General features: G+C 36.4%; 1 protein-coding gene across 5 annotated transcripts in view; it reads right to left on the bottom strand.

Moving 5' to 3' along the window:
• Positions 1-14,312, bottom strand: part of DIAPH3 (diaphanous related formin 3) — a 499,882-nt gene that overhangs the window by 182,129 nt on the left and 303,441 nt on the right. For all 5 annotated transcript variants that reach the window (XM_032314557.1, XM_032314558.1, XM_032314559.1 and 2 more), the window contains 2 exons: positions 9,239-9,363; positions 1,031-1,195 (listed from right to left, as the gene is read on the bottom strand). In XM_032314557.1, the coding sequence (XP_032170448.1) occupies positions 1,031-1,195; positions 9,239-9,363 (290 nt within the window). The remainder of the gene's footprint in view (positions 1-1,030; positions 1,196-9,238; positions 9,364-14,312) is intronic.

Genomic DNA, 14,312 nt, shown 5'->3' with positions numbered 1-14,312 from the left:
ATAATAGTTCACACATATAGAGACATAATAAATATACTTATCAATTGAATCCAATTTTTCTACTTCTGGTATTGAAAAACTAAAGAATCATTTTGAATTTGTAGAGGGAAAAAACTAAAGCTATGGGAAAACGTGTATTTATTGTAGACCAGTTTTCCCTTAAAATACTGAGTTTTGATTAAAGGACTATTTCACCATAACCAAGTGCAATACATTCAGCAATAAATTTTTCCTAGGAGTAAAAAGAAACGCTTCTTTAAAATCAAGTTTTCTTTACCCTTCAAGAAACTTTTTAATTCCCACAAACATTTGCTGAAATAGAGAAATGACTTACCCATCTATTAAGAATAACATAATTTTTTATTGCAGAAATGTATCACCAGTTTCCCTGGGGAGGCAACAATGCTTTCTCACTTTAATATGTGTGTGGTTTTTTTTCCTCATCTAATCAGCTAATACTTTTCAAAAGATCTTTTTAATGCCTAAATGAAAGGATTCCACATCAAAGACCTGACCTCCCTATTAAAGTATCTAAAGGAAACCCTAGGAATGTAAAATCCATTCAGAGGCAAATCACAGGTAGCTTATTGTACAATGCATTAAGAAAAGAAAAGGAAAAAAAAGAAAAAGAGCTTCATAAGAGCTTCATGGAATTTGGTGAAATTACACCACAAAAATACAAATTGATCTTAAGTATAAAGAAACAAATTCATAGCCAAAAACATATTATAAAAGTGCTCTATAATTGGCCAGGAGGGGAGTCTTTATGAAAAACTTCAGAATTTGTCACATTTTCAATCAAAATTTCCAATTACAGCTTAATGTTGAGAAGGCCAAAAAGAGAACAAACTTTCTATTTTTCAATAGTATTAAAATTAGAAATTTTTAAAGCTAACTTTCAACATAGGGAAAGGTAGGTTTTTACTACAGACAACAAGAGTGGAATAAGGTAATGAAATTAAAGTAATAATTGACGCGATGGTATAGACACAGACACCTTTTTAGAAAAGAAATGAAAATTTTAACATACCATGAATGTGGTTCTGAAGTTATTTAAGTCATTAAAAAAGTCTTCCACGGACATCTTCTTCACATCGATGGCATAGTATCCCATCAGACTCTGGTATAACTTCTCCATCTTTTCGTGTAACTTTAAAAGCTTCTCGTATTGTTCTTTTGCAGTGATAACAAAGCTGTATGTTATAGTTAAGGGATTCAGAAATTTACAAAGTAACGTTTAAGGACAAATCTGGGAGTCTAGTGTTTGAACTGTTAGGCACTATTACACATCTCCAAAATGCCAGAAGTACCTCTAACAAGTCACTGTTCCTACAACTCAATCCATCCTGTGCAGCAGTGAAATCCTAACTTCAATCTCATAACTTTGTCAAAATTATCAGAAAATTTAAGTATTTAAAATTTTTCTTTTACAACTGAGTTCCAGGAAATTCTACTTCCAACTTGTGTATCTATGTTATTCAGATCATGCAGTATGATTTAAAGTAGAGCTCGGTAGCTGAAATGGAGTAATTTCCACAATACTGAAATCAACTACATGGGCTCTGAACACAGAGGTTAAACAGAACAACGGGGGTCAATTTCAGACTCCTGGACCTGGTGGTAAGTGGCTATGGGCAAGTGCCTCAATCTCCCTGTGCTACCATTTCCTCATCTATAAAATGGGAATGAGAACACTACTTATTTTACAGGGCTGTTCCAAGGAGTAATGAGTTAATAATGCCAAGTTCTTTGAGAGATGAATACCACTTTGTAGTAAATGTAAACACTTAGCTTTTTTATTGCCCACTTATTCATTTTAAGCTTTAAGCTTCTAAAATCAATCCAAAAATAAATTAAGAGTTACATTAAGAACTTCAAATGTACATAACTTCATGTTTTAACCTTCTTTTGGAAAATTGGTACATACCTTATTCTATGCATTACATGATTTAAAATTATGATCTGGCACATATGCCTGCACATACAGAAATGTTCTTCTCTCTCTTATTTATGACAACACAGCTCAAAGCACACTGATTTTCAGAAGGCTAACAGTGAATGTAATGATAGCATTAGAAAACATTTTTTAAACAAACCATAGCATTTCCTTTGTGGTGTGACAAATCACTAATGCAGTTAGATATACCATACCTCATTCTGAAAAGATGACACTGTTAAGAGTATCGTTCATATTCCTCTATGGCTCGTTGGGACATTTAAAGATATGGAACATATAGAATTAAGCTTATGAAAGCCATTTTGTTGTCTTTAATGTAAAAAAATATATAGTATTATTTTTTTTTACAAGTCAGTAGTAAAAACAACTAGATTAAGACCAAGAAAACAAAACCGAACATGGAATGTTTATAACCTAAAGGAAAGATTTTCCACAATTTTCAATTTTAAAAGATAGGATTCCTCTGATCAGAGTATTCCCCAGTGGAAGATAAAATAAGGAAACTGATCTGAGCTCTTCACTTTGAGTAAGAGACAGCACTGGTTCCGGATGGGTAGTGATATTCAAGGTGCACAGAAAATTTCTGACACTTAGAACCCAAGCTCCCCAAAAGGAAAGGCATCCCAGGCAATCACAGCTCACTTATACCCATGTCTAGGGTCAGACCACAGATTACCTACTACCCTTCTAAAGCTGGTTCGTTCTTTTTTCTTCTTTCCCCCGTCATACTCTGCTCTTCTTACTTTTATATATAGTATTTTAGGAAAAAACGAATAAACTAGAATGTAGGAAGTCTGGATTCTAATGCAAGAGTTGATATTTTTTAACAACCTTAAGAAAATCTTTAGATCTTCCTGTGGCTCAGTTTATATTCATCTGAATAGCAAAATGCCTCCTTATATTTTCTAGAATCTAGTTCAGAACAGTAGCAGCAGTTGACGAATGTATGTGCAGTATCAATTTTTAATGCTTGGATGAGTAACAAAAGATTTTGTATAATTACTCAAATCACAAAATCGTAAGAAATTATAACAATACAGTCACACGTGACGGATTTCCAATCACTTTGTCGTAGGAAATATCCATATTCATGAAATATTATAAAGTGAATTTATGTAAATTAAAAAACATTTGAAACACATTCAGGAACTAACATTAAATGGACCATATGGTGATTCATTTGTAACATGAAATAATCATTCCATCATTTATATAGTAAGGTCAGAAATCAGCATTAGTTTATTTATTCAATCTATAACTCTCACCTAAAATTATTTGTGTCCCAGACATAGGCTATAGCCATATGGATTATTTATCTATTCTCAACTCTTATCTAAAAGAGAAACTGATTTCTGCCTTTGCTTGTCCAAACCTATCATTCAAAGCTTCCTTCAATTCTTCCTCTTTTGCAAAGCCTTTTTCTCTCATCTCTATGGCTCTAAGTTCGTTCCATTGAACACACAGCAGTTGTAATCCATTGTATTCTGCTAGAACAGAGTTGAGTTGTTCCTGTTAGTCCAACTCCCTACTAGGGCTTGGGTCCTACCACATTTCTAGAGGACAGTCACCTCTGACAATCAGTCCCGTCTGTAGATGCTGTGTTCCATCTTTTTGGCTGCATTAAGTCTACTCATCTGTCAAAACATTGGTGCCAATTATTCATTTTCCGCTAGTGTGCCATCACTCTTAAACTTTGGTGGCAAGGGTAACAGGCCTCCTCAGAAGTGTGATGAAAGCTATGGAACTTCCATTCAAAAAATTTCATATCTACACATTCACACACATACAATTTGGATGTAATGCTAAGGCCTAAGAGAGTCCCTGAAAATAGGTGTGCTAGACAACACGCTAGGTGTACTACTTTAGGGAGTGTTGCTAATTGCATGGTCCTAAAGCTACTCCTTTTCTTCTCCCTCATTGCAGGGTAAGGCTTCGCATTTTATTAACAGGCACTTCACAAATATTAGTCATTTTATCCTAATACCAGGGAATATGCCCGTTTTCAAGAATCAGTTTGGGGACATGTGGGTGGCTCAGTTGTTGGGTGTCTGCCTTCAGCTCAGGTCATGGTCCCAGGGTCCTGGGATCAAGCCCTGCATTGGGCTCCCTGCTTCTCCCTCTCTGTCTGCTGTTACCAACCACCTCCCCAACCCGACTGCTTGTGTGATTTCTCAAATAAATAAATATTTCTTAAAAAAAGAATCAATTTGGTCAACAGGTTAAAGTCAAGCTGTTAAGTATTACCCAATAACACTTCTTAGGATTTTCAGATAGTAATCACAAGTCAATAAAACATTAGAAATATGCTTGAGCATTTTTTTTTTTTTTGAGTGAGAGCAAGACAGAAGGTGTTGAGGGGGTGAAAGAAGGAGAGAGTTTTTTAAGAAAAATATATTCATTTATTTGAGGGGGGATACAGGCACAGAGGGAGAGGGACAGAGAAACTCAAGCAGACTCCCCACTGAGTGGAGAGCCCGACACAGGACTCTACCTCATGACCCTGAGATCAGACCTGAGCTGAAAGCAAGAGTCAGGTGCTTAACCAACTATGCCAAGGTGCCCCCAGAAAGAGAATCTTCTGCAGGCTCCACACCCAGCACAGAGCACGACACAGGACTCAATCTCACAAGAGATCAGATTGTGACCTGAACCGAAATCAAGTCAGTTTCTTAACTGAATGAGCTACCAGGCGCCTGCCTGAATGTTCTTAATAAAATATTGCAATTCTATATAAACTAAAAAGATAAGAGGGGAAAGAAAACCAAGAGCCAAAACCATGGGAATGACATGGTCTTGTTTTAACAGCTAGAGAGCTTTCTAAGTTAATTTTCTTATCATTGTTATCTATGAAACAATTTGCTCCCAAAGGAATGAAGTGGAGCTTTGAATAACTGGAATTACCCACAAGAATGGCAAAATTGTGACCGAACAGAAACAATTTGGGAAAATGTCAAATTAATTTTCAGTTTAAAAGGATTGTCTGATAGGTCAGAATAAACGGTTACATTAATGAGGCACTCCACATCATTGCTGATGGGCTATTCTCTCACTGAGCGACGGTGAAACCACCCAGCACAATACATTCCACATTCAGTCTCCTGTCCTGCCCTGATTATTGTGCTTTCCCCCCACAATGATAGCTATCACTTCCATTGACACATCTTACAAGGACCAGCTTTAGTCGGTCCCCTACAGCTAATACCTTTCATAGATCTTAAGTAGTCGGGATCCAGCTGGCCAGGCAGCCAGCCAGCCATTCGGTAAGTATTCACTAAGCTCCACTGCATCTCACTGTTCTGGGCAATAGAGAAAACACTACTTAACGAGGTAAGCAGAATCCCTGCTTTCATGACACATACCTTCTGGAGAGTGGGGACAGAGGATAAAGAAGGAAATGCATGAATCGTCAGAGAGTGATAAGTGTAATGATGAAAATAAAAGTGTGTGATATTATACAGACAGAGAGAGGCTAGTTTACGTCGGGCTGTCGGGCAACTCCTGGCTAAGGGGACGTGGCCTGGAACACATGGAGTGTTACAACAAAAGAGCCGCGAGCACCAAGTGCTGTAGCTGTAGCACAGTGAGGCTTCAGGGAAGGAAAAGATCATTACCGATTTGGATGAGGAGCAGGATATTTTAATACAAGTTTTAGAAGTTTGTTAAGAATGTGAATGGAAGGGCGCCTGGATGGCTCCGTTGTTAAGCAGCTGCCTTCGGCTCAGGTCATGATCCCAGGGTCCTGGGATCGAGCCCCGCATCAGGTTCCCTGCTCAGCAGGAAACCTGCTTCTGCCTTTCCCGCTCCCCCTGCTTGTGTTCCCTCTCTCTGTGTGTCTCTCTCTGTCAAATAAATACATAAAATCTTAAAAAAAAGAAAAACACTAGAATTTCAATGGAAGGTAAGGAAGGAAAGACGAGGAAGTTAAGAAGGAAGGGAGAGAGGGGAAATTCAAGAGAAAAATCTTCTATTACAAATCACCCAATTACCCAAACTCCCACTCTTTCAAATGGACATGTATTATACGAGTTTATATTTCACAGATCCCATTCCTCTATTTTACTTTCTAACTGCTGTTCAATCACATAGAAAGGTACTGAATTCTTTTACCTAAAAGATGCTGTGTTTTACACAGTGTGGAATACAGCTATAAGATCTAAGTCTTTCAAGGAATTTATTGGAATAGTTTTAGCATCTGTGTAATAATTTCAAAAGTGCCTAACACATTGCTATATACGAGAACAAGGAAAAAAAAGTATGAAAATAAAGTAAGATTGCAGTGAAGAAATTTAAAGACTATAACATGAGAAAAAGCCAAGTGATTATAAATGTGACAAATACAAAAATATAGAAATGTCTGGCAAAATGACTTTTTCTAAGAGACTCAGGAGATGGGGTAGGAAGAGAAGAAAAGGTAAATTCCGGGCAAGGAGAAATTCAAGGGCAATGCTTTAGGATCTATTTGTTATCTTCCTTAATATAAGAAGTATTCTAGAATCTAAAGTTCAAAAGAAATGAACAGGCACCACATGACACCAATCCTGGTATTTTCCTAATTTTCTCACATAGAAGAGGTAAGTGTGGATACTTCACATGTAATAGTTTGCATGTAACTATGTTGGTGGCCCTGCCTCAAATTCATGTCCCAAATTTTTTAAGGAAATATTTACAGTGGAAACGGTCAACTCCAATCGTATTTCTGACCCAGGCTTAGCAATTGGAAAGTAACATAAGTATTACTAAAAAGTCAATGTGAGTATATGAAATAACTGTACATGCATTTTAAAAGGATGTATTAAATTCACATTTTTATACTCAGTAGTTATATAAATAAAAAGCAGTCACTGGAAGAATAAAATTACAATATACTGTAAGTGAATGCTAATAGCGAAATTTCATATAACAGATTCTATCATTATAATTTAAAACAATTCAATTAACGGATTATTTAAGTTACTAAGTCATGATTGTTTAAATATTTACTTGTAAAAAATGCATCCCTAGCAAGTTAAATAATACATACATTCTTTCAGAATTGGTTGATGAACCAAACAATTAGACATGCGTTTCAACTAATAAGCACTAAAACTTAAGGCAAAGTTTGAGCGTTAAGAACCCAAACTTTAGTTAAATACATTTTTATTCATTGTGCATTTTAGTTTCCGAATTCTTTCATTTTCTGAGATCTGATAAGAGGCTCACAATTTGCCATTTTAATAAGATCTATATAAATCCATTTAATATTCAAAATGTGACTTGTTGTCAGTCCTAATTAAAGTAAACAAAGCTTTGCAATGAATGAATTTAATTACTTCGAAACTAGTATGTCTAACCAAGATGAAAAGCAAACGAGTGCAATCTAATCTCAGCAAAGAATATTTATGATTATAAGCTTTGTCAATAGCAAAGTGCACCAACTGTTCATATATCTGACTTCCAAGAGATACATGAATGCTAATCAGTTCATTAGAGGCTTCTAGGTTGTGATATTTAGCGACAGGATGTAGTAGCTTTCTTGTCCATGGAGTATAATTGTACTCAGAATGAAAAATTGTTTCCAACAAAGCATCATCCTTCCTGTTTCTGATTTCCTGCTGGTTGCTTTTTATGAGCTGCATACCTTTCAAGAAGCCAACATCATTCAGTTTCTTGTGTCATATGAATACAAGTGTGGATAGGTCCTGGGATCGTCTGCTGAGCGGGATTCTACCACCTTCACTCCAAGCTCAGGAATTTATCTTAGGTTATAGGTGACAGAAACCCAAGCCTCCCAATTAGTACGCTCACAGTGTATTACCAGAAACTGCATGCAAGTAAACCCTTTTCTAAAATGTGTTCTCTCTATAGGGAACAATGAAAGTACTTCAATTAACAGTGCTTAATGATTAAAATAAACTGTCACATATAAATATTTTAACATGATAAAATGATGGGGGGGAACTAAGAATGATGAAGCCAATGTAACTGCAATAACCAATTTAGTTTTAAAAATCATACATTGCCAAATAAGAAGGTGCTGCGAAAGTATTTTTTTGATGGGTAAATATGGATTTCACCTTTAGTTTAAAAAAACAAAAAACAAACAAACAAACAAAAAAAACCCTTCTCAAATGTAGTGATAACAGTGCCCTATCTAATAAGACAAGAAACTGGATGGGTAGGAGAGATATGAAAGGAAACAAACACATTAGCCTGAATTGATTGTTGCTGGAGTGCATTTTTATGATATTTCCCAAGAGAGACAGCAAAGAAAGCTAAAAATTGAACTAATTCACAATTAAGCTGAAAGCATATACAATAAAATCTACGACAAACCAAATAATAATTTTGTGATTTTCTAAATCTCAGGGGAGCAGATATGGGAAGAGGAAAAGTAGTTATCTGATTTCAAGTACCTCAGTTTAAAATATTAGGAATGTCTATTTATAAGAGCTCATTGGAAGTGGGTTATCCTTTCATATAAAATTCTGAGGTCCATATGGGATTTTAATAATGCATAGTAGTAATACTTTATTATAACACAAAAGATATCAGTCTCTAATCTCACAGAATGGTTTGCAAAGCAACTCAACATTCGTTTCAGGAAATTAAAAAAAAAAGTTTATTACTTCAATTACTCATTAGAGATTAAGCCACAAAGTTAGTGAAACCAAAGATAATCGAATTCAAAAGAAACCTTAAATTAAGGACACAAGTCTCATTTATACACACACACACACACACACACCCACACACAGACACACACACATTTTATTTTCGGTTTGGAGAAGACCTATACAAGTAGTGATCACGACAAATTCCATTTTCATTTTGGAACTAGGCAGTATTTCTAAAGGAAATATTAAAGTTTCTGGAACATGAGATAATGTTTTATAACAACCCATGAAATTAAGCTGACTAGTTATACCAGTTCACAAAGCCTTTGTTTCCTTCCTAAAACATTTCAGAATCATCTAAATTACATCATGAGTTAGATTCAAACTTCCTAAAACTCAGTTTTCACATCCTTTCAATTTACCATGAACATCAGAAAGAAAGAGGGCAAATGAAAGGGCAAAGATGAGAGAAAATATCCAAACTGATTTAAAAAAGAATTGAAAGCACATTTCCGTATTATTCATGATAGGCAAAGACACTGATAAATTTTCCCACAAGAAGGCGAAAGTTAAACTGCTATTTGGCACTACAGAATAACCACTGGTTATGCAAATATACCTACAACATTAAATAAATTGTAACTCTAGTAGACTAGTGACTTAAGTTATTTAGATATCAGAAGGATATGGACATCTTTGTCACAAACTTATCATGCAAGTCCTCAGGAGGGGGAAAGGTTTCCAAATCTTTCTCAAGCTGTTGAAGCTGCCTTCCCATCTGCTTCAAATTCTTTTCCAGCGTTTCTACAGAGACTAAAAGAGAGTATATTAAATGCCTTGAAAGGACAAAATTATAATATATAAAAGGTAAAACACTTTAACAACAAAACATTTGTGAAAAACCTTACAATCTACTAAAGATAAATTTCACTAATTTTTTTAAACCTTTATGTTTTCAAATGCAAAAAAGAAGGAAATTTCCTACTTAAAAAAACACAAGATGAAATTTAGGAAATGCTCTCAGGAACAAACCACATTTAATAGAGTTTTACTTAAAATTAGAGCCCTTGACCACCATGAACACTACAAAATAATCCATTCAGAAAAAGAGGAGCAAATACGGACTTTTGAACTTTAAGCCCATTTCAACATAATTTTAACATTTTTCGAAATCGGGATCTCTCGACAGGGAACAATGAGTACGTGGAAAAGAGTGTTCTGTTGTCCAAGCTAATCTCTAATGGGAATGAAAAGGTAGCACAAGCTACTTTAGCAACATGTAGAACAATTGTCACCTTTTCTTTACTGGTACCCTGAGCACAATGTGTGTTTATTATCTAAGAACAATTCTCCTCCTTTATCGGGGAGCTACTCTCACAGTGCACATGAACAAATACAGGGGGGCGCTAAGGCCCTATCACAATGTACTGGTCACCAAGCAGGACACTGAGTCATCACTGCCTAAAATCTATGCATAGTTTTAGATGACATCAAGGAAAAAAATTAATGATACATAAATGATATATTTATATCATTATATAGTGATACATAATGATATATAAAGATATAGAGACCCAAACCAAGGTTGGGTGCTCAGATGAATTTCGGTTAAAACTTTTTTTCTTTTGCTTCCCATTACTGTGAACTATATGAAATAATGATGAAAAAATGCATATAGTAATTCTAAGTATGCTACTATGTTTAGGCTTCCAATTAATCCTGAGAAATTGACAAGAGTGAGGTTTCACCTGTAAGAATGGGAATATCTTTGAAAGCAACCTAAATGCCCAACAAAATGGGAAAGTCAAAAAATACACATTTATAGCCTTGGTTCAATAAAATGGAATAGAAGGAAAGCATGAGAAAGAAAGTTGCATGAGAACATGGAGTTTTGTTTTTTAAACTAGCTGTATACAAAATAACATTTGTTATTCTAATATATTAATTAGCTATTCTAACATGTTAATTAGCTGTTAATAAAATCTTTACATATTTTGTTGTAAAATCACTTAGCAGGCTAATTTGAAGAAACAATGTTGTTGTTTTTAATTCATTTGAAATAGAGAGAGGGAGGGTGTGCATGAGGAGGGGCCAGGGGTAAGGGCAGAGAAGCAGATTCTCCGCTGAGCAGGGATCCCCATCTTAGGACTCTGAGACCATGACCTGAGACGAAAACAAGAGTCACCAATCGAGCCACCCGGCGCCAATGTTCAATGAGGCCAATGAATGAACTCTTCCGAGAGCCACATACAGTAGCTGTTTGTGCTGGGAGTGATGATACTTCAACCTTTGTCTCCCACTCTAGTGAAGCCATTTTGAAGTTACAGTAGATGCATATTTTCTCATTAGTTTTGTGCTACTCATGCTTCCCCTTTCTGTCAGCCTTACATTTAAGACAAAAACACAAATAAAAGAGTGTATAAAATATTTCTATCATGACAGCATTTAGTGCATTAATTAATTCAATCTATTTAACTCAAGTAACCAAATCTTGCTATACATTGCTCATGATGGTAACACACGGTTGCTATGCTCTGCTCTTTCAATTTTATGTCTGTTTGTCAATTATTCACAAGCAAGACCTCTATTTAATTAGGCCTGGGGTGTTTCATTTACTCTTTTCATTTCCAATTTTTTTTTTTTTTTGCTTCTTTCAAAGTTCTGTATCTGCACTATAAGAAGAGATTCCCTTTGCTCTCCTAGTCTATTTGATCTCTTATCTAGTATTTCATTAGCATTTCCTCTATCATTTCTCAAGAAATCTTACAGGTGATTCAGTCACTTTTATATTTCAACTGTGAAACTCCTCATTAGATAAATACAAGTTCAGAGGTGCCTGGGTGGCTCAGTGGGTTAAGCCTCTGCCTTCGGCTCAGGTCATGATCTTGGGGTCCTGGGATCAAGCCCTGTATCAGCCTCTTGGCTCAGCAGGGAGCCTGCTTCTCCTCTACCCCTCTCAGCTTGCCTCTCTGCTTACTTGTGATCTCTATCAAATAAATAAAACCTTAAAAAAAAAAATACAAGTTCAAGAGCGCCTAGGTGGCTCAGTGGGTTAAAGCCTCTGCCTTCAGCTCAGGTCATGATCCCAGGGTCCTGGAATCGAGCCCCGCATTGGGCTCTCTGCTCAGCAGGGAGCCTGCTTCCCCTTCTCTTTCTGCCTGCTGCTCTGCCTACTTGTGCTCTCTGTCAAATAAAATCTTAAAAAAAAAATACAAGTTCAAAAACACGTAAAATCATTTTGAATAAATATGTGCTCACAACAATTTATAAGCTGTACAGCCACTTTATGCTGTAAATCAGGTTCAAAACAAGCTTATTAGTAGTAAAACAGTAGTAGTGACAGTTGTATTAGTAGGGATAACAGCAGCAGTGGCTAAAATACACTGAGTGTTCTGAGGTCCTGTCTTAAGCTTCTCCCATTAATTTTTTTAAAGATTTATTTATTTATGGGAGAGAGAGAAGGAGAGAGAAGGCAGAGGGAGAAGGAGAAGTGCACTCCCCCACTGAGGAAGGAGCCCAATACGAGACTTAATCCAGGACTTTGGATCATGACCTGAGCTGAAGGCAGACAATGAACCAACTGAGCCACCCAGGCACCTCAGGATATTCCATTAATTTTTAAAATCTTCACGGGATGATCATGAAATTGACATTGCAATTACCCCATTTTACAGATAACAAAACTAGAGTTGAGTGAGTGAAAGTCAAACAACTAAAAGTAGTGAGGTCAGAACTCAAACTCAGGCAATTAAATTTCAGACTTCATTTTTAACTGTTTTTCTCTCCAGAGATTTTATTTTCACAACTGCTACCTATCTGCCAGTAACAGTGTTTAAATACACAGATGTGGCTTTCACACAATGACTGTCTTTTTGTATAATCTTGCCTCGTGCAATCACAAGTAATCCACATGTGGCCAAACTCAGGGGACTAGATGTAAGCACTCTGGATGGATGGCTGGATGACAGATAGATATGCTAACATATTTTTAAATGAATGTTTCAACTTAATGTGTTCATATACTATGGAACAAAGGCACGTACTTAAAATACCATTAGTCCACTAATCCAATTTACTACACATACATGTCATTTTGGGGAAATACCTACAGAAAAGATGAATAAAAGTCCAAGAAACTCCAATGTAACAAAAAACACCAGGCAAGGAAGGGAACATACGGAACACACACTGGAAGGGAACACAGTTGGATTCTTTCTTTCCTTTTTTTTTTTTTTCCCCTGACACCTAATACAATGTTTCAATAACTATCCTATCAATTCTCTGATTCGTGGACACCAGTTGGGTAGTATTCCACTTCAATTCTGACAGGAAGTACCTAGAGTTAAATGCAGACCCCATGGAGTTTAAGGCCTCAGCCTCAACAGACTGCCCTCACTTCAGAAAACAATCCCAAGACCTAGAGATCACCCATAACCCACACTTCTGATGGACTGGCTAGAGTCAGGGATTTCCATGCCCCTCCTCCCACTTATTTTTCTGTCATTTAGTGTCTTACAGAACTCAGGAAAGCACTATATCTATTATTACAGTTTTAATATAAAGGATACAATTCAGGAACAGCCAAAGGGAAGGTATGCATACAGCAAAGAATGGGGGTAGGGAGGTAGTACAGTTTCCATGGCTTCTATGAATATCCCCAGTTTCAGTTCTTACTGAAGCTTCACGACATGGGGACTACTGATCAAATCATTGGTCAGTGGTGACTCAACTCTATCATCAGCCCCCTTCCCCATCCCCCAGAGGTCAGAGGGTAGGCTGATAATTCTAACCCTCTAATCACATGCTTGTTGACTCTGGTGACCAGCATCCCATCCTGGAGCTATCTAGGTTCCTCCTCTCCTACCCCATCTGCCTGAGTCATCTCATTAGCATACAAAACACATTTTTATCACTTAAAAAAGTCTAGGTTTTAGGTCCTCTATACCAGGAAACTGGAAAATGACCAAACACGTATTTCTAATATACCACCTGGATATATAGAAGTACATGTCTGGGGAAAAGGCAGAACCCCAGTGCCTGTGAGGAGGTGTTTTAAAAAAAAAAAAAGTAAATTTTTTGATTCATGAGTTGTGCTGCTCAGAAGGGTCTAACAACCAGATGTGGGCTGCCCTCTGAAGAGCCATCCTGGTGAGTGATGAGCACTTCCCAGGGCGATGAGAGAAAGGCCTAAGAATCCTATATGAAGTGATCCAATTTTTTGTTTCCTAGCAGGTCATTGTGATTTGAAGCAATTTCTCACTGGCTTCATTTTCACATCAGTGAAATGGGAAGAATCCTACCTCCTATTTTTAGCTTATAAGCATTTCATAAAAGATCAAATGCGGTAACATAGGATAAAGAATTTTTTTTTTTTAAGAGAGTGCATGATGCAGTGTTACTCTTAGCACTCAGTAAGAAATGAAGAGCTTAAAGGCTGAAAGAAGTAATAGCAGACTCAGAGAAAAAGTAAAAAGAATCATCGTGATCGGGCCAGGAACAGTGTTGTAGAAGTCACCCTAAAAAGGGAAAGTTGCTAATTGGAAGGATAAAATATTAGGACTGTTTGGGCATATTCAAACATTTAATGGTGACGTGATAAAGAGTAAGCAAGTTGTCTTTAAAAATGCTTCTTGCAGCTACTCTACAGTTAGAAACCCCACTAAGCCATTATTTATGCTTCATCAGCTGTCTCTGGTTACATTATTTGTACATTATGGTTAAGAGGATTTAAGAGTAAGTAACCAACTTTCACTGGTTTTTAA

The sequence above is a fragment of the Mustela erminea genome, chromosome 15 (genome assembly GCF_009829155.1).
Source record: "Mustela erminea isolate mMusErm1 chromosome 15, mMusErm1.Pri, whole genome shotgun sequence".
Lineage (NCBI taxonomy): Eukaryota > Metazoa > Chordata > Mammalia > Carnivora > Mustelidae > Mustela > Mustela erminea.
The sequence above is the reverse complement of the archived record's forward strand: the minus strand, read 5'-3'. Positions and strand labels throughout refer to the sequence as shown.